This window comes from Ambystoma mexicanum, chromosome 6p (assembly GCF_040938575.1).
Source record: "Ambystoma mexicanum isolate Mex_15411 chromosome 6p, UKY_AmexF1_1, whole genome shotgun sequence".
NCBI classification, from domain to species: Eukaryota; Metazoa; Chordata; class Amphibia; order Caudata; family Ambystomatidae; genus Ambystoma; species Ambystoma mexicanum.
Window position 1 is genome coordinate 1,513,079,423 of NC_090935.1, and position 26,612 is coordinate 1,513,106,034.

At 47.9% G+C, this 26,612-nt stretch overlaps 1 protein-coding gene across 1 annotated transcript in view; it reads left to right on the top strand.

The window, feature by feature from the left end:
- Window positions 1-26,612, top strand: part of PIGG (phosphatidylinositol glycan anchor biosynthesis class G (EMM blood group)) — a 1,567,692-nt gene that overhangs the window by 467,037 nt on the left and 1,074,043 nt on the right. Inside the window, exon 4 of the mRNA XM_069626359.1 lies at window positions 19,551-19,739. Coding sequence (XP_069482460.1) covers window positions 19,551-19,739 — 189 coding nt within the window. The remainder of the gene's footprint in view (window positions 1-19,550; window positions 19,740-26,612) is intronic.

The window sequence follows — 26,612 nt, forward strand, 5'->3', positions numbered from 1 at the left end:
TAGTTAGGAAGGAAATGGGGTGAGGGTAAGTAAAGGCTTTATACAAGTATTCAAAAGAAAGGAAAGTAGGAATGGACAGTGTAGAAGTAGATAAGTATTTAGGATGGAAGAGGATACCAACACCTCCATGACCAGTGGGACGAGAGACATGAGAAAAGGAAGAGGAAGGGGTAGTAAGAGAGGCAGTAAGAGAGGCAGGGACAGTAGAGTTGTGAGGAGGGATCCAAGTTTCAGTTAGAGGAAATGAAGGTTGAGACGAAAAAACATGTCTAAGACAGCTGCTGTCTTATTGCAAAGGGTTCTGGCATTCCAAAGAGCAATATTGATTAGACTGGAAGGTTGGATTGGAGGGTTGATGAGGTTAAGATAAGAGGTAGGGGGTTGAGCAAGGGAATGGACATGAGGAATAGGGGGAGGATGAGGAGGAGAGGAAGGGGGGAGCGGGACGGAGGAGGCGAGGAGAAAGGTGGAAGAGAAAGGAGAAATCTAGCGATGCACATGACCGGGAGGGGGAGAGACTGCAGAAGGTAAGAGTGGAGAGGGAAGAGGAGGATTTGACGTGAAGGGGAGTGCAGGGGGGGCAAATGGGGAGAGGGGGTGGAGGCAAACATTCTCAGACTAGAGGCTCAGAAGGGAGGAGTCAAGGGAAGGGGTAGAGAGTGCTTGCTAAGGGAAACTAATGGTAGGTCCGTAGGGTAAAGTGGTGACAGATGGGGGGTGGAGGGGAGGGAGAAAGAGCCGATAAGGAGGCGGGAGGCCAGTACAGGAGGGATTCAGGTGGGACTCAGGAGGCAGTAGGTGGCAGGTAGATCAGGAGGGCTTGGGATGGGGCAGTAGGAAGGTCGAGGATGAGATAGCTTAAAGAGATCCGGTGGTGGCAGGTAAACAGTAGGAGTGAAGAGAAGGGATGGAATGGGGAGCAAGCAGATAGGGGGAGGAGGTAATGGGGAAGGTAGCAGGTGGATTGCTGAAGGGTTGCTTATTAAAGGACAAGTGCTGGTAGGGGACCAGTAGTAGAGTATATCAGGCTGTGGCTATGGTGCTTGTTAAAGTAGGGGGAAAATGCAGGACAGAGGCCAAGGAGGTAGAAGGTGGCTGCAAAGAGGAGGGCTACGATGGGTAAAATGGGTCGTAGACAGTGGCAGTTAGATTAGGGAAAGTTGGATGGAGATGGCTGCAGGGCGTTCATGAGGTAGTTCATTCTCCAGAGGCTTAGATGTTAGGAACTGGGGTAATGCTGGCACTATGACTAGGCAGGAAAGAGGATCAGGAAGATAATGTCACATTAGAAACTGGCAGTCCATCAAGAAGTGAGAGGCAAGGAATGTGCAGAGAACACTGCAGTCACTCTTCTATGTCACCTTCTATGGCAGTAGCTGGAGCAGTCAGTTACAGCAGACAGATGCAGCGAGGGACAGTGAGTCCGGAGAGACCAATGGAGGTGAGGCAGACTGATAAGAGGGACGACACAGCAAAAGTGGAGAGAGATCGAGATATTAGCTCTGTAGCCGTAGCAGCCGGGTCAGCAGCAGGCGCAGCACCAAAGACAGCGGAGAAAGGGCGAGAAAATCACTGCAGTCCAGTGGAGGTGGGCGGCCCACCAAAAGGAGAGAGAGTGGGGTGAGCAGCTGAACTAACCGATTAGTAGCACGCCGACCAGCAGCACCCCCACCAGGGACAAGTCGATCGGGGAAGAGAAGACCACACTCACTGGTGGGGGTCATTTAAGCTCCGGCAGCAGGATCCAAGGCCAGAGCAGCCGAGGCACCCTCAATGACTTGGAGGAGGTGCTGGAGTCCCCACCGAAGAGCCAGGGTCCAGGCGGGAGCTGTTAGCAGGCAGAGGAATACAGGAAGGCCAGAGCCCTGAAGAGACTCTGCCGGAGGAGTGGCAACCAGCCGATGGAATGGAGGCTGTAAGCAGATGTGCGTGGAGCTTGAAGGGCCCCACTGGCCGGTTGATGGAGGAGTGGCAGAAGGCAGACCACAGCGGTAGGCAAGGGAGGCGCACCGGTACACCGAGCCAGGAGCACCCCCAACGGGGGACAAGTCAGCCAGAGCAGAGAAGACCACAATCACAAGTGGGAGCCTGCCAAGCCCCAGCAGCAGAGACCGAGGCCGGAGCAGTTGTAGCACCCCTGATGGTGTGTAGGAGGTGCAGGAGTCCCCACCGAAGAGCCGGGATCTGCAGTCCAGGCGGGAGCTGTCTGCAGGCCGAGGAATACAGAAGGGCCGGAGCCCTGAGGAAACTCCACCTGAGGGAGGGCCAGCCAATGGGAGTAAGGCAGTAAGCAGACACGAGCGGAGCCCGAAGAGCCTTGCTGGCCAGTTGATGGAGGTGTGGCAGAAGGCAGACGGCAGTGGCAGGCGAGGGAGGCGCAGATCCACCCAGGATTAGGGCTGGAAGGCCAAACCGATGCCGACGGGCCCGGGGCTGAGAGGGGCGGGCACAGTGGAGAGGCCCCCGGAGCACACAAAGTAGGAGATGGACGAGGAGGCAGGGAGGAGGCAGCAACGGCACCCAGAGAAGCGGCCACAGCAGGAGCAAGGCAGATCCCGGGAGGGAGGCGGCAGACAGCAGACCAGCAGAGGAGCCCCGGAGCATTCGGCAGAGGCCCAGTGCGCCCGCCCAGGGATGGTAGCAGGAAGGCCTGACAGCGGAGAGGTGGCCGCCAAATAGTATGGAGGGCCAAATTCCAGCAAGGCTCACTCCAGAAGTGCCCAGAAGGTAAGAGCAGAGGAGCGTAGAGTGCGACGTAATGTAAGTAAGTACATGGGAGAAACTCACTTGGTTGTGGGAACAAGGTGGGCTGAATGTACCAGATATGGAAATGTATTACTTGGCGGCTCAGGTGTCATTTGTCTATTATTGGATGCCGGGTTCCCAATCTTTTCCGCATGTTCAAATAGAGGAGGTCGAACCACCCACACTCTCTGCAGAGTACCCTGATATCTATGTAGATTAATGACAAGTGTCCCTTCTACCTTGTATCGTGTACAGTCCATGCATGGAGGAGATTGTCAGAATGCGTGTATAGTGTCCGTATATTGCAGAAGTTAGGGTCTGGGATATTCAATGTCTGGCCCAAACACGTGATGGCATGATTAAAAGGGAGTGCTTGCGATTGGGGATCAATAATGTTTAATTTCTACATTGATGGGACCTTTGCCTCCTGGAACAGGTCAGAGACAAGTTAGGTGGTGCGTTTTATCGGGCGTTTCAATATTTCAGGATTCGCAAGGCATTTTGGGCTTAGTCACCTTGTTTCTCTTCCGAACCTCAGAAATGTGTTCTCTTGACGTATCTTAACTCTGCGAATGCCAGAAGGGTAGTTTCCACAATTTATCAGATGGTGTTAGGCTGTGCATCTAGGGAGGTTCTACCATGTAGGTTGTTGTGGGAAATAGATTATAGGTAAGGATCTCAGTGACAAGTGCAAATGGGTCCTTTTCTCTCCTCCGCCTCACTCTCTACCTGTGGCGTCCCTCAGCGCTCTATCCTATCACCATGGCTCTTCAACATCTACCTGGCCCCTCTGTCCCACTTGATCTCCACCTTCTCCCCACATTCCCAGTGTTATACAGACGATACACAGCTCTCCTTTAAGCTGCCATCCTCTACATCCTCCTCCTCCACTCTCATGCCTGACTACCTGACTGCTATTCAGGCATGGTGCTCTGCCAATTAATTCTGCCCTAATGCCAGTAAGATGGAGATCCCTCTCATTGTGACGCCTGCTCCTTATTCCCCCCCACCCCCACTCTGTCCACCCTCTCCTCACCCACTTGTGAGGCAAAAATCCTTGGGATCATCTTTGACTCCTCTTTCTCTCCACACATCTCGGACCTTGCCAAGGAGTCCAACTTTCTGCTTCACCTCCTCAGAGGCATTCTACCTTTCCTCTCCTTCTCCCAGAAGCTCAATGTCTCCAGAGCCCTGGTTCTCTCCAGGCTGGACTACTGCAACAGCCTCTTCCTCCATCTGCCTCTTTCCTCCCTTCTCCTCCTTCAACTAATCCAGAACAGGACTGCATGACTTATCCTTGGCCTCAAGCCCAGGGACCGCATCTCTCCCGCCCTAAAATCTCTCAACTGGGGGGGCGCTGTGGTGCGCCAACAAATATGGCCGCTTGACACTCGAGCTCCACATTCCAGAAAATCCTTCCAGCTGTATCCTGTGGAATAATTGAACCTCCACAGAAAACGAGCATAGTAATACGATTCAACAACCCAGCGGGCATCTGCAGGTGGAGTGTGAAGGAAAATTGCATCGCCCATCACCCAAAACGGCAGCTGCTTGACTGGGCGGCCCTAGGACTGCTGCACTGCCCATGTGCCAAAACCGCGGATCCCTGCAAGAAGTGACACAGGATACAGCGCAACGCGCAATGTATGGTCCCTGGGAGAGAGCGGCTGCTGACCGGGCAATCATAAGCCTCTGCCTGGAGAAACAAACATTTATAGGCTGAGACACAAATCGGCGGCTGGCGGACAACATATTACCAATACTTCAGCCATTAAAGGTACATGGACAAGCCTCCCCCCACCCATTTGAAACTACCGGACACTCTGCTGATAGCGGAGACAGCATCATGGTTCCGATTAAGGCTGAGGGCCGGGGACTGCGGGATACAAAGTAAGAGCCCATTCGCCCGGGAAGCTAGAGCGGGGGCCCCGGCTGGGAACACAAGTGGGCTGAGAAGTCAGACGCGGGACAAACGCTGAGGGGATCTCCCGCCCGCCAGTTTATAAAACAAATCTGAGCGTCCCGGGCGAGGTCAGCAGCCCAAATGTGTTCTCTCTCTCCCCATAACACGGGGCTCCGGAGCCCGGTTAGAAGCACACTAGGCACGGCACGGTTTAGTTGGGAGATTGCCGCCGGGGATCCATAAATAAAGTGGTGGACAGAGACTCGAACCCCAGGCCACCAAATTGGAAGCTGTACTTGTCGTGCACACGATACGTACCATTTCTGGCTGCTGGAATCAAAAAAGCACAGCGGAGGGCTGACCCCACAGTACATGACATGGACACCCGCTCTGGCGAAAGATCTTCAGAAGCATGCATGGGGGGCGCTAATAAAACAAAGCTGTGACTGCCATAAGCAGCATTGCAGTCGGGCTTGCCCGGAGCCACAGGCTTGCATTGAACAGACTCAGACTAGAACGGCGGCAGCCCAGGTGTGCCCAGCACTTTAATACACTGCTGCTAATGCAGGGTTGAGGGGTGACAGTATCCACAGCTCTCGAGCTCCCACAGGGTCTAATACACTACCCCCACCCTATACACCTGGGCGAAGGGTCGGGAATAACTGCAGCAAGCAAGAATGCACTATATAATACCACCAAGGACGGCCACCTGGCAAGGACATGACACAAGATGCAAAGGGACGTAAGAGGGGTCCAATGGATGCCTGCACAAATACGACGGGGGAAGACAGCGGGGTGGGAGGGGACGCAACCGGACGCCCCGGCATCCAACCAAGCCCACACAGATCTAAACTCGGGTTCATAAATGGCGGCACTACAAGCTGGCTTTTTCAACTGTAAATAACAAATTGGACGATGTTGGTAACAACATCGTATCCATTAGAGCCAATCTGCAGAAGGTGAATACCAGAGTCACGGAGGCACAGACTAGGGTGAGTGTTTTGGAGGACACAGCTGTCACACACGGCAAGGACATCGATGAAATCAAAAAGTCTCTAAAGGCGGTGCAGGACAAGTGCGAGGACCTAGAATCCATTTCTCGCTACAACAATATCCGAGTGGTGGGGATGGCCGAAAGACCCATAAATGTCCCAATGGCGGTCTTCCTGGAGGAGGCACTCCGTACGATGCTCCTGGAAGTGCAATTTTTGCATAAATCTTTGTGGAGAGAGCCCACAGATCCCTGGCCCCACACCTCCAAACCAGGTGCCCCTCCGTGCATCATCGCACGCCTACTAAATTACTGGCACCGGTCCTGATACTCTGCCTGCCATGAGAAAAGGGAACCCTGTCATATGACATACCCAAATCCACATTTTTCCTGACTTTTCTAATGGGGTGCAGGAGGCACTACGCACATACAACCAAGAAGATCCTTAGACAGGAAAGTACCATACGCCATGCTGTTCTCTGCCAAGCTTCGCCTGCAGCATGCTGGCAAGGTCCATTTCTTCGAAACACCAGAGGAAGCCCTTACATATATTTAACAGAACATTTGAATGAATTGTGTTCTCCAACGTATTCCACGTCTTTGACATGTAATGTCCACAGCTGTGCTGCTTCGGAAATATTTTGGCATTGGGCGTCCTGCGTTGATGGAGTCAGGTCGATGTCCCTCGAAAGGCCTCCATCGAGGGTGACGTCACCAGATGTTATAAATAGGACGCACGGTGCCCGTAGCCTCAGTTCCATTTTTTCTGCAAACTAGTTTGCTTTGAGAATTCGGTGCGCCTTGTGTATCTTCTTTAAAGAAAATTTCTTCATCGTCTACCCCTCTGACTCTGCGGTCTGCGTTTAAGACATGCCGGGACAGTAAGTCCAAAATGTCTATTACAGACCCACATGGCATCTGCTTGTGGTTTCTGGGTGAGTCATGACACCGACGACTGCTTGAAGTGCCAGTCGTTGACTGCCAAGGCCTTGCAGGAGCGTAAGGGGAAGTTGCAGGTAGGTCGGGTCTCCAAACCTCATAAAAGCAAAAAATCTACAGCTATTTCCATCGACGATTCGAGGGGTGACTCTCCCCATCATAAGGAATCCAGGGGCTCTCTGTCCCGGAGTAGTTCCCGCCACTAGGCCTCATCGTTGAGCCACTCCCGGAAGCAGCGTCACCGCTCGCCTTCGCCGTCGGATGATGGCTCTGCGAAAAAAGTGGCTTGTGCCACGAAATCCTCTACTTCAGAGGAATCGAAGGCATTCAGGGAGCAAATGCTGGACATTTTTCAATCCCAGGGCACAGTTCTGTTCAGTTCTGCGCCTTCGTTGGAAGCTGGCAGGGAACTGTCTCGGCCCGATGCTTGTGCGCCTTTGGGCCAGGGCAGTCGACGCGATAAGCATCGGGAACCGTTTGTCACGACTCGCTCCCTTCGCTCCCGTTCCCACCATTTGGGGGCATGATTTGGGGTTTATTCCCTACTGGACTTTTCCTCCGAACTTTATGCTACAGTGCTGTGATGATTTGGGAGCGCTAAATCCCTATTTTCCAAGCTACTTCCCTTCCGGATCCACTCCAGGTTTTTGGCAGCCAGCATGCTTCTTTAACCAAATGACTATCCTTCCCAGAATGCCTGGCCCACTGCTCCACCTCCACCCTTGCAACACAAGGTTGGGTAGAGGATAGGTAACAGCTGTGGCGGCAGGTGCAGCAATCAGCACACCCGAGGCGTGTGCTCGTTAAGCAGCTTTAAAAGCCTCAGTCTTACTTCAGTCCAGCGCTGGTCATCGTTTGCAGTGTTCCTGTTTTTGACTAGTCCCTGGTTCCTGGTTCCTTGCCTTTGTACCTACTTCCTTGTTCCTGTTTTCTTGTTTCCTCCGCCCTGAATTTCGGATTCATGCGCTAATTGATTTCTGCTCCCTTGATTTCCCTTTTTGTCTTCCTCTGTTTGCAGGCAGCAATTCTCAGTGCTTTCCCCTTTTAGATGCAGCCCAGTTTGTCTGTGTTCTATATTTCTTTGACTCTGTCCTTTGCTGCTGTTACCCATTTGCCTTAGCCTTCCTCTTAGTTTAGTTTCCTGTCTTTTCCTTGGAGGGGTAGGGAGAAGTTTGCATAGGTTATTTCGTTTTTCCCTGCTCCTGATCCTTACTTTCTAGAGGATCCATTCCATGTTTTCCACTGCACTTCTGCATTTATTTTCCCTTTGATTATTAGGTGTGGTGTGCGGTAGTAGCTAGCTCCTGTGTGAATGCTTATGTTTTCCTCACTATTTTGTAAACACTATTCCCACTTAGGTATTTAGTTTTCCTTCCATTGCTGTACTAGCCTTTCGGGGTCCCAGTTTCTTCAACAGGATTCGTGGGCTAGCTGACATTCAAGAGGTTTATCTCGTCCTCGTGAGTACAGTTCTTAAGTTCCCTTATGTAATACCATCAAGAGTGTTAGTACACAGATCCTGTCATTGCTTGCCCTCCACGTGGGTTTAGCGCTGTCAGTACCTGTAACAGCAATTGGGGGTAAGGCGCTTGCCGACTTTCCTCGCGGTCAGGTGCTTACCCCACATCCCTTTTCATATATTGGTTTTGATGTCACACTCTATTTGCACTCCTGGGTTCTAGCATACCTGAGTCGTAGTTCCTGGGTGCACATTTCCCTTGCCATATTCGCTGCCTTTGTACTCGCCTGACTTATCTTGACACCGTTGAGGTCCCATATGGACAAGGATCCGGTGGATCGCCAGAGACATGCCAGATCTAGATCGCGGTCTTCGTCCCCAGCGAAAACTGCAGAAGTCTGGAAAGGGCTCAGAAGTCTGGAAGGGCCTGTGACTGTGCACCCTCCAAGAAAGGCTCCGTCTAAGACTGTGAGGCCTGGTCTTTGCTTCAAGACCACTCCTATCCCTAGGAGGGAGTACTTTCATTCTCTGCAGGACATTTATATATATTCAGGCTACCCTCGGCCTCCTCCTCGACTTCCCTCATCTCTGACTGTCTGTCTGCTATCCAGGAGTGGTGTGCCGCCAATGACCTCTGCCTTAATGCCAGTAAGACTGAGATTCTCCTCATCGGCACACCCACTCCCTCCTTTCCTGTAGCTCTCTAGCCAGCCTCTTTTGGCCCTCTTGCAACGCTAAAAACCTTGGGGTCATCTTCGACACTGCACTCTCCTTCTCTCCTTACATCTCTGACGTCTCTAAGAAGTCACACTACCAGCTGCACCTCCTCAAAGGTATTCTTCCTTTCCTCTCCTTCCCCCAGAAGCTCACGGTCTCCCGAGCTCCGGTTCTCTCTAGGCTGGACTAGTGCAACAGCCTCTTTCTAAATCTGCCTGCTTGTACGCGCCGCCCTCTGCAACATATCCAGAACAGGACTGCATGACTTGTCTTTGGCCTCAAGCCCAGGGATTGTATGGCTCCAGGACTGAAATCTCTGCACTGGTTCCCAGTGGCTGCGAGGATTAAGTTCAAAACCCTCTGCATCATCCACAAGGCCTTCTGGGGTCTCAATACCTTCAACTCTCTCTCCCTAAATATCTTCCTTCTCAAGCTCTTCGCTCATCCACCTCAAACTTCCTCAGGGTCACCCGCTTCTCCAAGCAACGAGTTGGTGGTAGATCTTTCTTCGGCTGGGGCCTCCCTCTGGAACAGCCTCCCTGCCTCCTTGAAACTTGAGGAGAATCATCTTCGGTTCCAGAAGCACCTCAAAACCCTTCTCTTTGCTTCTGCTTTTTCCCCTCCTCTCCCTTGCTGAATTCCTGGCTGCTGACACTGAAATTGCACTGGTTACCTGGTCATCCTCTGTTCTCGGGCCCAGGTCCCCTCCCCCGCCAATCGCACTCCTGCACTGCCTTCCTGGTAAACCCCGCACTTGGGGACTGTTATCTGTATCCCTACAGTCCCACTACCAGCACTTTACACCTGATGTCGGCACTTACCCTTGCACTTGCCACCTGCTGACCGTACCTTTACTTATTTATTTTTGGATTTGTTTTTTTCTTATCCCATGTACTGCACTGTCTTCTCCTCCCCCCCGCACTTCTCCCCCTTCCCCTTCACATGCACTTGCGCGATCTGAATGACACCTGGCCAGTAAGATCGTTGTCTGTCTTCCCTCTGTTCTCTCTCCCTGGACTCGTCGCACCTTGCAACACTTGAGTATAGGCGCGTTATGAATATCAGATCATATCATATGATTAGAGGTCTGAGGTGGAGTTGGAGCCCTGTGATGATGTAACCTGGGGCTCCTGACATGGTCTTTTCTGAGGACAGTCAGTTGGAAGATCTGCATCAGTCTCTACATGATGCCGGTGGCCTTGACACTTCTCCAGAGATGGCGTTTGGTAGGCCAGAGCCTGGGGCTCATGCTGAATCCTCTTATAGGAGGTTGATGTCGAGGGTTACAGAGTACCTCAGGTGGTCAGGCCCTCTGGTTGAGTTTGATCAGGATGACCTGACTGATATTTTAGATCAGGGTCCGTCCACTGACCCAGTGCTGCCTTGGCAGACCCGGAGTCTCTTCCGGCAGTCAACAAGTCGTTAACTAACAGGTCGTTAACTAAGAAATACCGCCCAGCCGGTAGCAACCCTGGCTACCTTTCCACGCACCCCAATCCTGAGAGTTTGGTGGTTCAGGCGGTCATGTCCACCTCGAGGCCGGCGGCGTACCCTACCATCCCCCCTGATAGGGACGACAATCGTTTTGATGGCTTCGATGCTCCGGATGTGCAAGCCCGTCTTCTCAACATGACCTTTGATGGTTCCCATTTGTTTGGCAGCAAGGCTGACGAGAGCCTTGAGAGGTTGCATACCTCAAAAGCAGCTGCTAAATCTTTGGGTGCTGCTGTGCATCAACCACAGCATTTTCGTCCTAAGGGACCGCAATGGAGGGGGGGTGTTCCTTTTGTTATTTCTCCTCATTTGGTAGAGCAAAAGGAACCACTAATCAAAGGTGCTACCATAAAAGTACCTGTGGTGGACCAGGAAGAGGTGCCAAAGCTGCTCAGGCAGCTGCCTGTTTGCCTTCAGGCACTGCCGCAGCCGCTCCAAAACAGCTATGAGGCCAGGTCCCATTGTTAGCCGGTTGGGGGCAGACTGTCTCAGTATCTAGAAGAATGGCGAGCCATCACTTCAGATGCGTGGGTTCTGGAAACAATAGCCCACGGCTACTCCTTCCCTTCCTAAAGCAGCCTCATGACAATCCACCGGGGAGTCTGTCTTTGAAGTTTCCGGATCCGCTCCTTGTGCAGGAAATCTTGTCCCTGCTGGAGAAAGGCGCTATAGAACTAGTGCCTGTGGCGGAGACGGACAAAGGCTGGTATTCCCCATATTTTTGGAGTCCCAAGAAAGACGGAGGACTGAGACCCATCTTGGATTTGCGTTGCTTGAACGAGTTCCTCAGGAAGGACAAGTTCAAGATAATCACTCTTTCTCTGGTCCTCCAGGCCCTTCAACTTCAGGATTGGTTGGTATCTCTCGACCTACAGGATGCTTATTTTCATGTGTCCATCCATCCGAAGCCGAGGAAATACCTGAGGTTTGTGGCTGGCAACTCGCACTTTCAGTTTCATGTTCTGCCATTTGTATTGACCTCCGCCCGAGGGTCTTCACCAAGCTAATAGTGGTAGTGGCACCATCTCTCAGGAGGGGGCGAGTTCACGTCTACCCCTATCTGGACGACTGGCTGATCCGGGCGCTGACTCCCAAACAAGCTTTGGATCATCTGTCTCACCCGCCGTTCCCTTCACAAGGTGGGCTGTTCCCTCAATTTCAAGAAGTCCCATTTGACATCTTCCTAGCAGCTCCATTACATCGGGGCTGTGTTGGACACGTCCTTGCGGAAGTGCTCGCCTCCCAAGGTGAGGGCTCATCACATTGTACAGATGGTCAACAAATTCCAACATGCCCAGCGACCTCCGGCTTTCGAATTCTTAAGGTTGCTCAGCTTCATGGCATCCTGCATTTTTCTAGTGCCAGAGGCCAGACTGAGAATGAGATCCCTTCAATGGGCTCTCAAGATGCAGTGGTCGCAATTCTCAGGCAAGATGTCGGATCCCATTCAGATTCCACTCAGTCTTGCAGGATCTTCTGTGGTGGGCTAGCGAAGGGAATCTGATGAAGGGGGGAGCCTTTTTGGCAACTGTGGTCAGAGGTGATGGTGGTGACGGACGCTTCTCTCACAGGATGGGGTGCTCACGCCTATGAGCTGACAGCCAGCAGTCGTTGGTCTCCATTGGAGTCCAAACTGCACATAAACCTTTTGAAGCTGCGGGCCATCAGGCTAGCCCTAAGGTGTTTCTGCCGTCTGTGCAGGGAAGTGTGTCCTGATCATGACGGACAACACAGTGGCCATGCATTGCCTCAACAAAAAGGGGTGGGTGGGTAGGGTCACTCCCGTTGTGCAGAGAGGCGATGCAGTTCGGGTTCTGGGCAATGCAGCAAGGAATCTCACTCTCTGCAGTTTATCTGGCTGGAGAGAAAAATGCAGCGGCAGACGCTCTGAGCAGGCAGTGCACAGTCTCTCACGAGTGGGAGTTGGCTCAGGAAGTCCTTCAGGAGATCTTCGCCCTTTGGGGAACCCCTCAAGTGGATCTGCTCGTGACCGGTGCCAACTGGAAGTGCGAGAGATTTTGCTCAAGGCAATTTCCTCTGAGAGGAGCTTTGGGGGACGTGTTCATCGTGGATTGGTAATTCCCACTTCTATATGCTTTTCCTCCGGTCCTCGTCATTCCTCAGGTGCTAAGGCGGTTGCAGAGATTCGGGTCCCACATGATCCTAATTGCTCTGGATTGGGCCAGGAGAGCATAGTACCTGGACCTTCTGGAGATGTCCATCTGTCCTCCATGCTGTCTTCCCCACAGAGAGAACCTTCTCTCGAGCAAGCGGGGTCGGGTTCTCCATCCAGAGGTCTGGACTCTCAACCTTCATGCTTGGTTTCTGAAAGGTTGAGATATAAGGATTGGGACCTCGCGGATGACGTGCTGGAGGTGTTGCTTTTGGCTAGGCGGCCGGCGACCAAATCCATGTACCGTTGCCATTGGTGTAAGTTTTGCGACTGATGCAGAGGACACAATGTTGATCCTTTTCAGTGTTCCATCCTGATGGTTCTTTCTTGCTTTCTTTAGCCAACAGGGGTCTTCAAGTGGGTACCATTAAAGGTTACCTGGGGGCGCTGTCTATTTTCAAGCGCTCGTCTGAGGAATGTTCTTATTTTAAGATTCCTTTGATTTCCCAATTTCTAAAAGGACTTGCGAATGTGTTCCCACCATCCCCCTTTCAGGTGGTGGTTTGGGATCTGAATTTAGTCTTGAAATTCCTGATGGGTGCTCCATTTGAACCTATGCACTCTTGTCCTTTGAGATTGTTGTCTTTCAAGAAGTGGTTGTTCCTAAAAGTTTAGGAACTCCCGTCCCCTGCACACTGTCTGGTATTTGTGGAGCAGATCGATAACTTTGTGTTTTTTGTATAAATTTCAATACCTATTTTTCAATCAAAAGTTAAATAAGTGGAGCAGTGAAAATGAATAACGGGCTCACAAAACTTATATAAACAAAGTATTTATTGTAAAATATGTTTGGGCTCGACGCGTTTCGAGTATACACTCTTCTTCAGGGGCAAAATCATATTTCACAAAATTCTAGAAAAAGGTACATCTTAGTATTTCTGTACATATAGTTCAATTTGTTACAACAAAGTATTGCTGACATTCAGCATTTAAATAGGTATACGTGTAATACATGTCAAAATGTCTGAGATAACTCATCATTCAATATGTCCACAAATGTGGTAATAATCATAAATCCAGTCAAACTGATGTCTAAAAGAAATAACTTCCAAGAGGGTAGTAATATAGCCATTCTAACCAACCTGGTCTGAAATGAGAAGAGAAACAAGCTAACCTGTTCTGAAGTTCCTTAAAAACGTAGGAAACTGTGCAATTGACATATACAACACAAGAAATAAAGTGCCACTTACCAACTGTGGTGAGAGCATAGTTGTAACAAGGATAGTAAGATGTTCAAAGATGACGGATGCTTTTGAGAGGGAGCGTACGTATCCAGCTATCCAACTTGTTGTGGCCACAGAGCCACCCACTGTTTTGGACACGGAAGTTGGGACACAGGGATATACTGTCCAGTTGGAGGGATGGTGAAGGAGGGGAGGAGAGGGGAGGGGGCTGCGGGTTGGTTGGTCAATTGTAAAAACTGATGGTTGTGACGAGTATAAAACGTGCTGAGAGTTTAGGTGGATGGATCAATATGCATTAACATTCATGAGCTGGCGAAGGCTGGGTTGAACAGTACGATTAAACTCCTTACCTGGAGCATCAGAGGGCTGGTCAATCCCATCAAAGCACGGAAAATTCTTGCGTACACTAGGAGACATAAGATTGATATCCTGCTGCTACAGGAAAAACATGTCACACATAAAGTAGTAGTCCTTTGCCAGGGAATGGGGCACCTTGCGAATAGTAATGGAGTACTCCACACAGACCAGGGGGTGCTGACCTTCATCCATCAGTGCATAGGGTTACAACTTGCTAGATCCACGGTGGACCCAGGGGGGGCGCTAAGTAATTATTTGGGTCACAATCCGAAACCAGGAGACAGTGCTGATCAATACATACGGTCCAAATACGGATTAATCTGACTTTTACCTGCACATTATCTCAGGTCATATGGGGGTGGGTAGGCGTGACTTCAACACTATCCTGAACCTGAACCAGCAAATAGACACAACATCCAGAAACCCCAGAGCACACTCCAAAGCAGCGTTGACAATACATCAGGGCATGTCCGTAATACCTCTAATGGACGCATAGACAGGGGTGGACTGGCCTTTAGGGAACTCTGGAGATTTGTGGCCTCTGCACCCTGGGCCTCTTTTCTGTGGTATTTCCAAATTTTCTCATAGGAAAAGCATTGGGTTTGCTGAAAATGTGTCATATAGGGCCACTTTGAACTTTATTTCCAGGACCTCTTTTGGTCCGCAGTAATTATTTCCAGGGCCTCTTTTAGTTCCCAGTCCAGCCCTGCATAGAGAGAGCTAAATTCCATCTGGAGGAGTACACTTTCCACTCCACAACGCATTATTCCAGTTCACGTATAGACTACTGCCTATTCTCCCCGGAATACATACCACAGGTGACGAAATGTGACATTCCACGGACATTATCTGACCACTCACTAGTATTGATGGAAATAACTATGGTGGACCCAATGCGGGGCCCACAGCTGTGGCGTATGCCTCCGGCATTGTTACGGGATGACGCCATCACAGAAACATGGGGTAAGTGGCTTCTGTCGCCACTGTATGGGAATCATTTAAGGTCTGGCTACGAGGACACTTATGGTCACGAACGCACTGCACACTGAGGGAAATTAGAAATGAACTCCAGCACACAGAATTTACCCTGCACGCCCTCGAGAAAGCACACGCAATGTCACCGGGGGCTTAACCACGTAAACCTTTACAAGAGTAGTTAGAGAAATTCAGGGTTCTCCAATGAGGGCCAGGAGATATGGTGAGGGCAACGAGGCGGGCAAGACCATGGCTAATTTAATTAAGACTGAACATGGATTCAGACCAATCTCGAGTATTGTTGGGACATACAGGTCTGTATGTACGGATGCCGTAAAATTAGACTTTTGCACAACTTTAAACACAAACTCCAACCAGGTGACAGTAAACAAGCTAGAACAGTACATGGATTCCTTCCCTCTTCCCACACTAGAAAATGAGTAAAGAGAAATATTGGATAACCCCTTTCGCACTAGATGAAATTGCTCAGGCAATAAAAGACCTGGCTCCTGGGAAAGCCCCTGGATCGGATGGCCTCCCAGTAGACCTATACATATGCTACATGGCAGCACTGGCCCCTATATTACTAGAGGTATGGGAGGATGCCCCAGCAGTCGGCACATTACCCATGGGAAGTGACTATCACAGTTCTGTTCAAGCCACATACCCCCCCCCCCCCCACAAACCTACATCCTACCCCCCCTGCCATTGACACGAAAATTGACACACAGACACCAAAATATTTGCTAAAGCCATCGCAAACAGACGATTACCCCATATGAATAAATTAGGACACCCCGACCAGTCAGGGTTCATCCCCTCAAGATCCACCTCCCTAAATTTGTGCAGACTGTTTGCTATAATATCCCAGCTAGACCCCAGAGCTAAGGTGATAGTGATCTCAATTGACGCTGAAAAAGATTTTGATTCAGTTTCCTGGAGGTATATGTATGCAATGCTTGGGCGACTGGGATTCGGGCCAGGGTTCCTGGGCTACATTTGTTTACCAAACAAAGACCTCAGAGCCAGGATAAGAACAAAGCACACCATATTGCCTGGGTTTGTACTACATAACAGCACAGGGCAGGGTGGCCCATTGTCCCCCTTCATCTTCACCATAGAAGGCATGGCAGCATTCCTGCGACATAGACTCACATCCCGAGGGGTGCGGATACGGGCCCGCCCAATTAATTTAACTCTATGCGGACAACATCCTGCTATACATTAGAAACCCCAAAACTAACCTGGCCCCGGTAATGCATGATGTGAAAGAATTTGCCAAATACTCTGTGTACAAAATCAACCAGGCAAAGTCTGAAATCATTCCACTGACGCAAACCCGTTCTAATGCCATGGCAGACTTTCGTTGGTCCACAGGCTCAGCTCATTACCTGGGGGTCATTGTGGCCACGGACAGGCATACTTTGTACACCACTAATCGCCACCCATACTTAGAGCAACTTGAGACCAAACAAAATCTGTGGTCCAATCTCCTGATAACAATGTACGCCTGCATTGCTCTGCTGAAGATGGTCGTAGTACCAAAGCTCTTATATCTATTCAGTAACGTCCCGATATGGCCCGGGCGCACATTCTCTGACAGACTGCAGAAGCTCGCATCTGACTTTGTATGGGGAGGGGGACTGTTAGAATGAACTGGTCCAAATTATGTCAAAAATACGACCGGTGACTTAGCTCTTCCTGATTTTGAGCTCTATTACCAAGCGCTCAAGCACATTTCGCAAAGTACTGGTTCCAGAACATTGAAAATGACGCCCACATACAGGTTGACAAATACGCTGCCGCCCCAATTGATTTGATTTTCACAATGACGTGCGGGAGCACCAAGGAGGTAGACCTAGTCGCCTGCACAGTGAGAGCCTGGACCGCATTGTTTCGGAAGGTGGGGTGTACAGAACCATACTGCCCCAAATCCCCACTCTGGCATTAGCACGACATAGCCCCTACATTGGATACAATGATGCAAAGAGGGTGGGACCCAGAGAAGGCGTTGACCCTAGGGGAACTGTTCCCAAGTGGCACATTTGTAAAACTGGAAGAAGTCCAGGGAAAAGTTGAGTCTGAACTCACCGCAACACTACAGTTCCACAGCCTAAAAGCAGCATGTAGACGTAGATGGCCCTAATTTTCAGCCGGAACAGTCCCCATCCATCCATTCTTAGCATCATGACTCAAGGTGGGCTCAAGGCGGGCATATCCACGATATATATGACGGTGCAGGACCATTTCCCCTCCACGAATTCGATGAAAACAAAATGGAAAAGGGCCCTAGATACAGTAATTGATGACACACAATGGGTCAAATACTGTCAACTGACTAAAACCGTCTCCCTCAATGCTAATTTCAGATTAGTGCAATTCAAAATCTTAAATCACTTACATATCACCCCATGGAAAATGGCGAATTTCAATCAATCTAAGCAGTTACTCTACCCCAAGTGCCTAACCCGGATGCCAACTCCATACATATGTACTGGCTTTGCCCCCCCGACCCCCCCCATACGACAATTCTGGGAAGAAGTAGCTACCACACTTAGCTATATACTGGATATCCGAATTACTGCCACCCCATTAAAATATTTACTAGCGGATATAGGGAAAATATCCATCAAGAAGCGTAGGCTGTTCTATGTTGCTGGGGCGGTGGCTAAATGGAAGGTCCTTCGAACCTGGAAGGCTAGCAAGGCACCCACTGTGCAAGCTTGGCTAAAGGATTTGACGTATGTTTATGAAAATGAGTTATGTTGCAGGGGTTAACCCCATGTGGAGGCCAAAGGACATTAGGTCCCCGTTCCGCTGCTATTTAGCGGGCATCCAGGAAGAACCCCCTAGTGAACCACGAACCGTTGATCTGCACATGCGACAATGATACCATCCACGAGGCTGTATCTGAATACCTCTGTAATGCACTTGGTAAATGTTTATTTGCAATGTGTGTTAATATATTGTAACCGTCAGCGATAAAGTTAAAAAAAATAATTCAACTGGCTCCCAGTGACCGCAAGGATCAAATTGAAGATCCTTTGCATCATCCACAAGGCTGACCAGGGCCTGGGACCCCTCTACATCCAGCTTTCCCTTCCTAAATACCTCCCTGCTAGAGTCCTTTGGTCCTCTGACTCCAACTCTCTGCAGGTCCAAGGTTTCTACAAGCAGAGTGTGGGAGGTAGATCCATTTCCTCTGCTGGTTAAAGTTCCGGAAACTTCTCAAGACTTTCCTTTTCTCATTTTGCTTCCCTCTCCTCCTCCCCTGTTAATGTTCCCTCTACCACTGCGACTGTCGCCTGGTCCCTTCAGAGTTATACCGAGGCCAGACCACCCCTCCTACCAGTCCCCCCTAGCATCCCTTGCTCTCAGGCTCTCTTCCCTGGTCTAGTCCTAATCTGGTCCACCCTGTTCATGGCATTCATCCTCCCTTCACCCTCTTTCCTCTGGCACTTGCTGTCTTGGCCCTCCAGCACTTGCTCACCCCCTCCCTTTGGGTACCTCACTACTGCACTTCTCCCTCCTTCCATGCACTTAAGGTGACTACAGTACTACATGCAGGCTTGGTTAGTTTATAGAGAAGGCCGGGTTCAGTCTCATAATATGTTCCTGTATTGCACTTGTATTTCTTTGAGGTGTGTATGTGCCTGAAACATTTATCCCTGCGAGCCGCGTGCAGCCTGAGAGCTCTTTACGTAAAGCATTTTTGAAACTTCGAGGCTGGTAGATGCACTATGTTATTCCATCGATAAGAGCCTTCTGTCATGTGTATATTTGATTGTACGTTTTCCCGGTTGTATGTACTCTTCACAGGTTGGCTGTAATGTGAACCGGTTTATGAATAAAATGTACAAAATAACGAGTTTAATTTGAATGCTTAGCATTTGTGTGGTTAAACTATAAACGTGTATGTGTGTAGTAACATGTCACTTGCATAAATCATAGGAGATAAGTTAGCATTCTAAAATCGGCAGCAGTGAAAGTGTAACAAATGATAAGCTTGATTTATACAAATTATTTTGGCGTCTTACTCAATAAACCTGTCTTACCTGCAGTGTTGATCATGGGGCATTATTAAATATTGAGTGATACATATATTCATATGTTTTGTATATGTTTGATCAATGAAAAGGTGATTGTGTTCCCCGTTACCACTTTGCTCCTTGGTATTGGAGTGGTTGCCTTGTTTTTTAGTGTATCACGCATGTTCCATTTTGGATGAATGACCAGCTGTAGATGGGGCATCCTCAGACTTTCATGGCTCTGTTTCGCAAGGCTCCAATTAGTTGCAACACTAATGATGGATTCAGTTCATGCGCTTGATGAGAGCAGACTGATGCAATCCCATCTCTTGCTTCTGGAAGAAACCTGTAATTACTGTTTTTTTTTTAATGGATCTGCTGCTTGCACCTTAGCACGAACATTCATATATCTCCTTCAGTTTGTGGTTGTCATCAGCAGTAAAAGACCCATAAAATTGAATTTAACCTCACATTTTTTCCAACTAGAGTAAAACCTTAAACATGCATTTAGATTTCCTTTGTTCTGCATTAGTGTCTGTTTGCTGAAACATGACTTTTCTTAAATTGTTCATGTCCCCTCATAAGGTTGATAAAAACGTAACCAGGCATTTGGATGACGTACTAAAGAGAACAGATTGGGATTTATTGATACTTCATTACCTTGGATTGGATCACATTGGTCATTTGAGTGGACCAAACAGCCTGTTGGTGGGGCCAAAGCTTCTTGAAATGGATAACGTCCTCAAGAAAATCCATACCAACCTGCTCTCAAAGGTAAACCTAAAGTTCCTTAATAGTTCTAAAGATACAAAGCTTCATCTTGCTGTATAAGGTTGTCTAGAGGCATACAATATGCATAAACTGCAGTCTTTTTTTCTCTCTGAAGCAACGCAGTGTGCAGCACAGTATTCAGCAAAAGTAAACAATCAAATAAGGCTTGCTGGACTAGCTGGATGAATTGCTAGTTTATAGGCAGTGGTATGGAGAATATGGTATGAGATACTTAATCACATGAATGCCATGATTTTAAAAGCTTGTTTTGAACATCAAGATCTTGGCTTTCCAAAATGGGTGCGTTTTTCTATGAGAAATGTAATCACTGGTTAATTTCTACTGTTTACGGGTTGGACATGATTACATTAATCTGGTAAAAAGCAAAACTTTTTATGAATTCAAGAAACCATTTCCCATGCAAAATTTGCAACAAAATATGTAAAGAAAATATAAAAGACCTGCTCTTGTAATGTATTGGTCTTTATCTGTTTATGAAAGCAGTTTATTTGAAAATCTCCCTGGCTCTCTTCATTTCAGAGTAATCAGATTTTTACCATCTACTCTTGTATTCATTACTCCTTCTTATGCTTGACTGCTGTACTTCATTTGGCAGATGAAAAGCAAAACATAAGAATGTCTTACTTTAGTTGTACACAAAAATGCAGCATTGTTGCTCATTTTATGTCCTGGATACAAAACACTTCTAGTGACATTAAAGATATTAGTACAACATTGCTAATGAAATGGGTTTGTTTGCTAATGCACAACATTTTAATTCGCAATAACTGCTAATCAATTTTTGAAAACTAATGTATGCCTTGTTGATGTTCAAGACTATATATTAGACTTTTAGTCATGGTCCACACTCGACCGTTGCACCGTCTTCCCGATCTGGGATTTCAAGTTGTAGTTACCAGTGTGTTGTGAATGAACAGAGCCTTGGGTGCCTTTTCTATGAAGCAGACTGACCATCCACTAGAGGTAATAAACAGAATCAAGCAACGTAACAAAGGAGGGAAAGTTAGTCTCCCAGTTATTAGACCTTTTATTTTATCATCCCTTTCATGCAGAGCTTTTGACACATGAAGATCTGCCATCCAACCACTCAGTTTACGGTGCACAGGCGTATTGATGCTATACTCCGTCGGGATTGAGGGGGGGAGGCTCAGGTGTTTGATTACCAGCTCCGTCTCCTTTCTGTCTCGCCTGACTGCAAAAGTTCCATGGTTCCCGAGAGGCAGGTGAGTGATAAGTCTTGACAGATTGCAAGACCTTCATTCTCTCTTGAACCATGGAAACCATGATAAAAGAAATGGCGGCATCATTGCTTCTCGACAGGAGAATGTTGTTCTATTTCAAACCTTGACAGCCAGCCAGAGCCCCGCTGCTGGTAGTCTCTGGGGTACAAGGTCTGTGTGTACTGGTCTACCCAGCACTCAGCCAGCGTCAGGATCTTTTCGTCAAGTACTTACCCCTGCCACTTTTCCATCTCCAAGGTTGGGACCCAACATACCTATGACTAACAAATATGGGGCTCATCCCAAATAATTCAAAGCCTTCATTAAACAATGCCAGATACATGTTCTTAATAGACAGCAATTATATATGCCCGATCAGGCAAAAGCTTTTTTGATTTTACTTAATCTTGATAAAACTGCCTTATCTAGGGTAATCCCTCTTATAGATACTAACGATTCAGTCCTGAACAATTATGATAACTGCTATGAAGCATTTCAAGCTATGTTCAGTAAACATTATGCTGCCCAGTCAATCCGAAATTAATTCAAAGATCTTTGTCAATGAGAAAGAGAATTGCTAGTCTACATTTCTCAGTTTCGGAATTTAGACTACTTGGCCTGAAAATGTGCAATTAACCCATTTTCAAAGAGGGCTGAGAGAAGAACTGAAAGATGTGCTCAGTCAAGTGGTGAAGCCTCCTGCTTATTGCAGTAGTGCATAGCCCTAGTGGTACGACTAAAACCACCCTGGAAAGAGAGGAGAGGGGGAATAATGATGTATGGAGTGGAGATGAACCCCATACTCCCAGGAAAAGGAAATCATTCTCCCTACCAACGACCATGAGTCTATGCAGTTGGGCAGTACCAGAGGACCCATGACACCTGAGGAATGATAACGAAGAAGAAAAGGTGATTTATGTTTCTATTGTGGGAGTTCGGGTCATGAGTCTGGAACTGTCCCAAGAATCCCCTATCAACATTGGAAAACTACAATACTTGTCAACAAGAAGCGAGAAATTGATGTCTTCCTCCGGTCTCCCCCATCATCCCCAGACCCATCAGGACTCGAGAGAATCAACATTTCGTTATCCTGGTCACTCTAAAGGGTGGTTCTAACACTTGCGGAAAAGTCTTGCCCATGCTTGCTAGTGGGGCTACTGGTAACTTCATAGACACCTCCTTTGTCAGGAAGTGGCATATACCATTGAAGAGCAAGGAACAGAGCAAAACCATTGCATCAGTAGACTGACCTGATTTGGTCTCCAGACCTATAACTGAACAGATGATTCAGTTGACAATATGTTCCCAGAGACATCAAGATACTATTTGCTTTGACTTCATTGCTGCGTCCCGTTTCCAACTGATATTGGACGTTCCATGGCTTACAGATCACAATCCTATGATTGACTGGAAACAACGGAAACATGTATTTTATGGTACTCGCTGGCCTCAAACTTCTCGGAATCCAACGATGGTCATTCCCCCTAAGATAGAAGAAGCACTTTGTATGGCTGTTACTGATCTACAGATGCTACCTTTAGAATACTGAGAGTTTGCAGAGGTGTTTGACCGAGTTACACCTCACAGACCCTATGATTGCCAGATACAATTGTTCTGTGGAGAAAATCCGTATGGGAGGACCTGTGCCCTCACTGAAAATGAAAATATTGTTTTTAACAATATATTGATGAGAACTTAATGAAAGGTTTCATAAGACATTCCACTTCACCAGAGGGGGCCTCGATATTTTGTATTCCTAAAGAGGATGAAACAGAATTACGACCCTATATCGACCAACACCAATTTAAGGCCATCACTATAAACAACCAGTATCCCTTAACGTTAATTCAAGTGCTCTTAGACTAAGCCACTAATAGCACTATCTTTTTTAAGATTGACCTGAAAGGGGCATATAACCTAGGGATTATAGCTGCATGGGTAGAGGGGAAGGGAAAAGTGCAAGGGGAAAGGGAGAGGGGAAAGTACAGTACAGGGGTAGTAGAATAACAAGATAAATAATAAGGGCCAGCTGGTGGCAAGTGCAGGGTAAGTGCAGACAAGTGCTGGGAAGGGGGGCTGTAGGGATACAGAGACAGTCCCACAGTGCAGGGGTTGCCAGGGAGGCAGTGCAAGGGGAGAGAGGCTGGGCCAAGGACCGAGATCGGTGAGAGTGGCTGACCCTGAGGGAGTTGGAGACGGATGAGCGAAGAGCTCGAGAAGGAAGACATTTAGGAAGAGAGAGTTGAAGGTATTTTGGCCCTAGGCCCCAGAAGGCCTTGTGATCAATGCAGCGGGTTTTGAACTTCATCCTTGCAGCCACTGGGAGCCAGTGTAGAGATTTCAGTCCTGGAGCGATATGGTCCCTGGGCTTGAGGCCAAGGACAAGTCTCGCAGTCCTGTTCTGGATGAGTTGCAGAGGGCGGAGAGTAGAGGCAGGCAGATTTAGATAGAGGCTGTTACAGTAGTCCAGCTTAGAAAGAACCAGAGCTCTGGAGACGGTGAGCTTCTGGGGGAAGGAGAGGAAAGGAAGAACACCTCTGAGGAGGTGCAGCTGGTAGTGTGACTTCTTAGAGACGTCAAATCTTGTTACCCCTGATTACACAAATGAGAAAAGGGTATTGTTACCAATGGGATTACAAAACACAAGAGGCCTTTGAACAATTTAAAATTAAGTTCACTACATCCCCAGTCTTAAAAGTGCCAGACCCCGAGTTATCTTATGTTGTAGAAACGGTGCATCTGATTACGCCATCAGGGCGGTGCTGCCTCAAACTGACCCTCAATCTAAACCCAATGATCCGTTGGCTTATCATTCCAGAAAGCTTAATGATACTGAACCGAATTACAGAATATTTGATAAGGCGTTATCGGCCATTAAGGAAGCATCACCACTTGGAGACATCATTTAGGAGCCAAACACCCTATTTTGGTGATCACCAATGCTAAAACCCTTTTACGTACAGCTAGAGCCATCAACCAAAGACACAATAGGTGGATTCACTTCTCCCATTTTGACTTCCGTGCAACCGATACGCAGGGAGTACAGACTACTAAAGCCGATACCTTGTCCCGAAAAGATCCTATGCCACCGGCTATAGAGGAAGGAATACCTTTTCCAGCTCCATTTCAAATATCTCCAATCTGTTCTGAATTGAATGGTTACGAAGACTTATTAAGACACAGATTAAAAAAAAAAAGTTATTTAGTAACAGGTTAACATTACACCCCCCGAACATAAGTACCAGGAAAAGATATCAAGTCACATGCCTGTAGCAAAGCAAATAGCAAACCATGAACCTATATTCTATTCAGCCCCCAGCTGCGGCTTCTAACCGCCACCCTCAGCTACCCCTCACCCTATAAATGGCGGCACCCACAAGTCCAGACAGGGTCCAAGTTGATGCACCGCCTCACCAGAATTTCAGGATAAAAGCGGATGAACCCACAGTACAAGATCAGGTCAACTGATCATGCTCTGACAAAGATATGCAAGTGCCTCCCCTCCCCCCAATCTGTGATCCCTGCAGAATCTCCTGCTGCAAGGAACTCGTGCCCCGTGTCCCACCCATTCATGGGCCTGGAATTCCCAGGCTGCAGCGGGCAATAGTCATGCTCCACATCACAGCAACTTGCCAAATCACGAAGCTGTTCTGAAACAGTGGGGGCTGCGGCACTAGATCATTGCATCAATACACATCTCTTCGCTAGGATCATGAAAATTGACAACAGTTTCCGCCCACTCTTAGAGATATCCGGGAGCCACCCAAGCGAGCAGCACAGAATATCAAGCGGGATCCTATGGCCGACCATCTGGCCCGTCAGCTCATCCATCTGCTGCCAGAAAGACTGTAAAACAGGACATGCCGATAGCATATGTATAAACCAGTCTCCTTTGCACTGGCATCTGGTGCATATGCCATTCCTGGAGGCATCACATTTCTGCTAAACCACTGGGGACAGGAACGCCTGGTGAAGGATCTTGAAATGAATGAGTTTAGACCTCTAACAAATTGCTACTTTATTGGTATATGAGCACATGTATTGCCACTTTTTGTCCTCTAGTGTTAGGATACCTGTGAGGGATCAGTAATGGGAGGCGGACAACTGCTTGAGGTTTTCTCAACATTAGACATTTTATTGATCCCAAAAGATGCAACTAAAACCTAACTAAACCTACTCTAGCAGGGAATTCCCTACCTACTCTAAGTTCTAAGGGAAGTTCTCCTAGCATACACAACTGTCCCTCACACTAAACAACAAAAACATACAAAGTAAATCATAAACAACATAAATAAATGATTACCAAATCAACCAGTGACTTGGATAACCTTCACCTGTCTGGGTAGATCCCTTTCCCAGGATTGTCCAAAGTCAATCTTTCTCCAAGTGTTCATAAAGAAAGGTAAGTCTTGAATCAGTTATTTGAAAGTTCCAAAAGAAACGCAATTTAACCCAAACAAAAACCCAACTGGTAACAGTTTATCATTCTGTTGACAAGTTCCCCTTCCAATTTCAGTAAAGAAAACCGCACCAATCGTGATCCTGGATATTTGATTCAGTTCAAAAGACAAAAGTATGACCTCTACTTCAACAACTGTCCATATGTTTGTAACTTCTGCAGTGTCTTTAATACAATTTGTCAGGATGCTTATTAGGGTCTTGCTAGTCTCTCAACTCCCTTCTGCCACTGTGGAGGCAGGCTTCTTTGCTCTGCAGTGTGCTAATGGTTCAACCACATTTAATACAGCTTTTTCTGACAGCATAATATACAACCACAGTTTTGTTAGCTCTGCTTCAACTTGGTACTTAATGATTGTTAGGCAACTGATAGACAAGACTCTTTGACCTCCACAGGTAGGCAAGTCCCTCTTCCTTCCCATTTTATAAGAAAGGGGCAACCTCTTTGCCTCTTCTGTCTTTCTTACTGCTGCCATTATAATCTGACTTTGCTACCAGACTGCTGCTCTCTCTGTTTCAACAGTCTGAGCAGTACAAATTGTGGACTTTTTCTTACAAGCTCGCTGCTCCCTTCCCCAACTTTGTTCACACCTCATTGGTTCCAGTAGCTACCGCAAAGCTGTATTGCCACTCTTCCAGCTTTGGATAACCATATGATATGATATTTTATTTATATTGCACTCGTACACAGGTGTTTCAGAGCGCAACCATGTCACACTTATTTCAGAAGACACTGGACCTTTAACAACTCTAACAACTTATGTGTACAGGTGGTCAGGTCTTAATAGAGCTGGTTTCACTGTAGAAAGTGTTTGGCTACTGGCTTGGGTAATACTTGTTCTCTTTACTTCAGCAACTTCTACAATTATGTAATACTGGTTCAGAATGTTAAACGATTCAAGTTTCCCCCCATATTGGAGACAGATGGTATAGAAAAGGCAATACTTTCACTATTCCTAGTAGGGTACCCTTGGCGTTGAGGAAAATGTTTTTGCATTTTTATTTTACTTAACGTGTTATACAATGGTACCAAAAACAGTGTTTCAACACAACGTTAAAACAACCATCTATGCCTACCTCGTCCCTTCCTTTTGTTCCCCCCAGCATGTACTCTGCAAGATACTTCTGCTCCTCACAATCAGTTGTTCGCATAACAATTCCCCCTCTTAGTATGCAG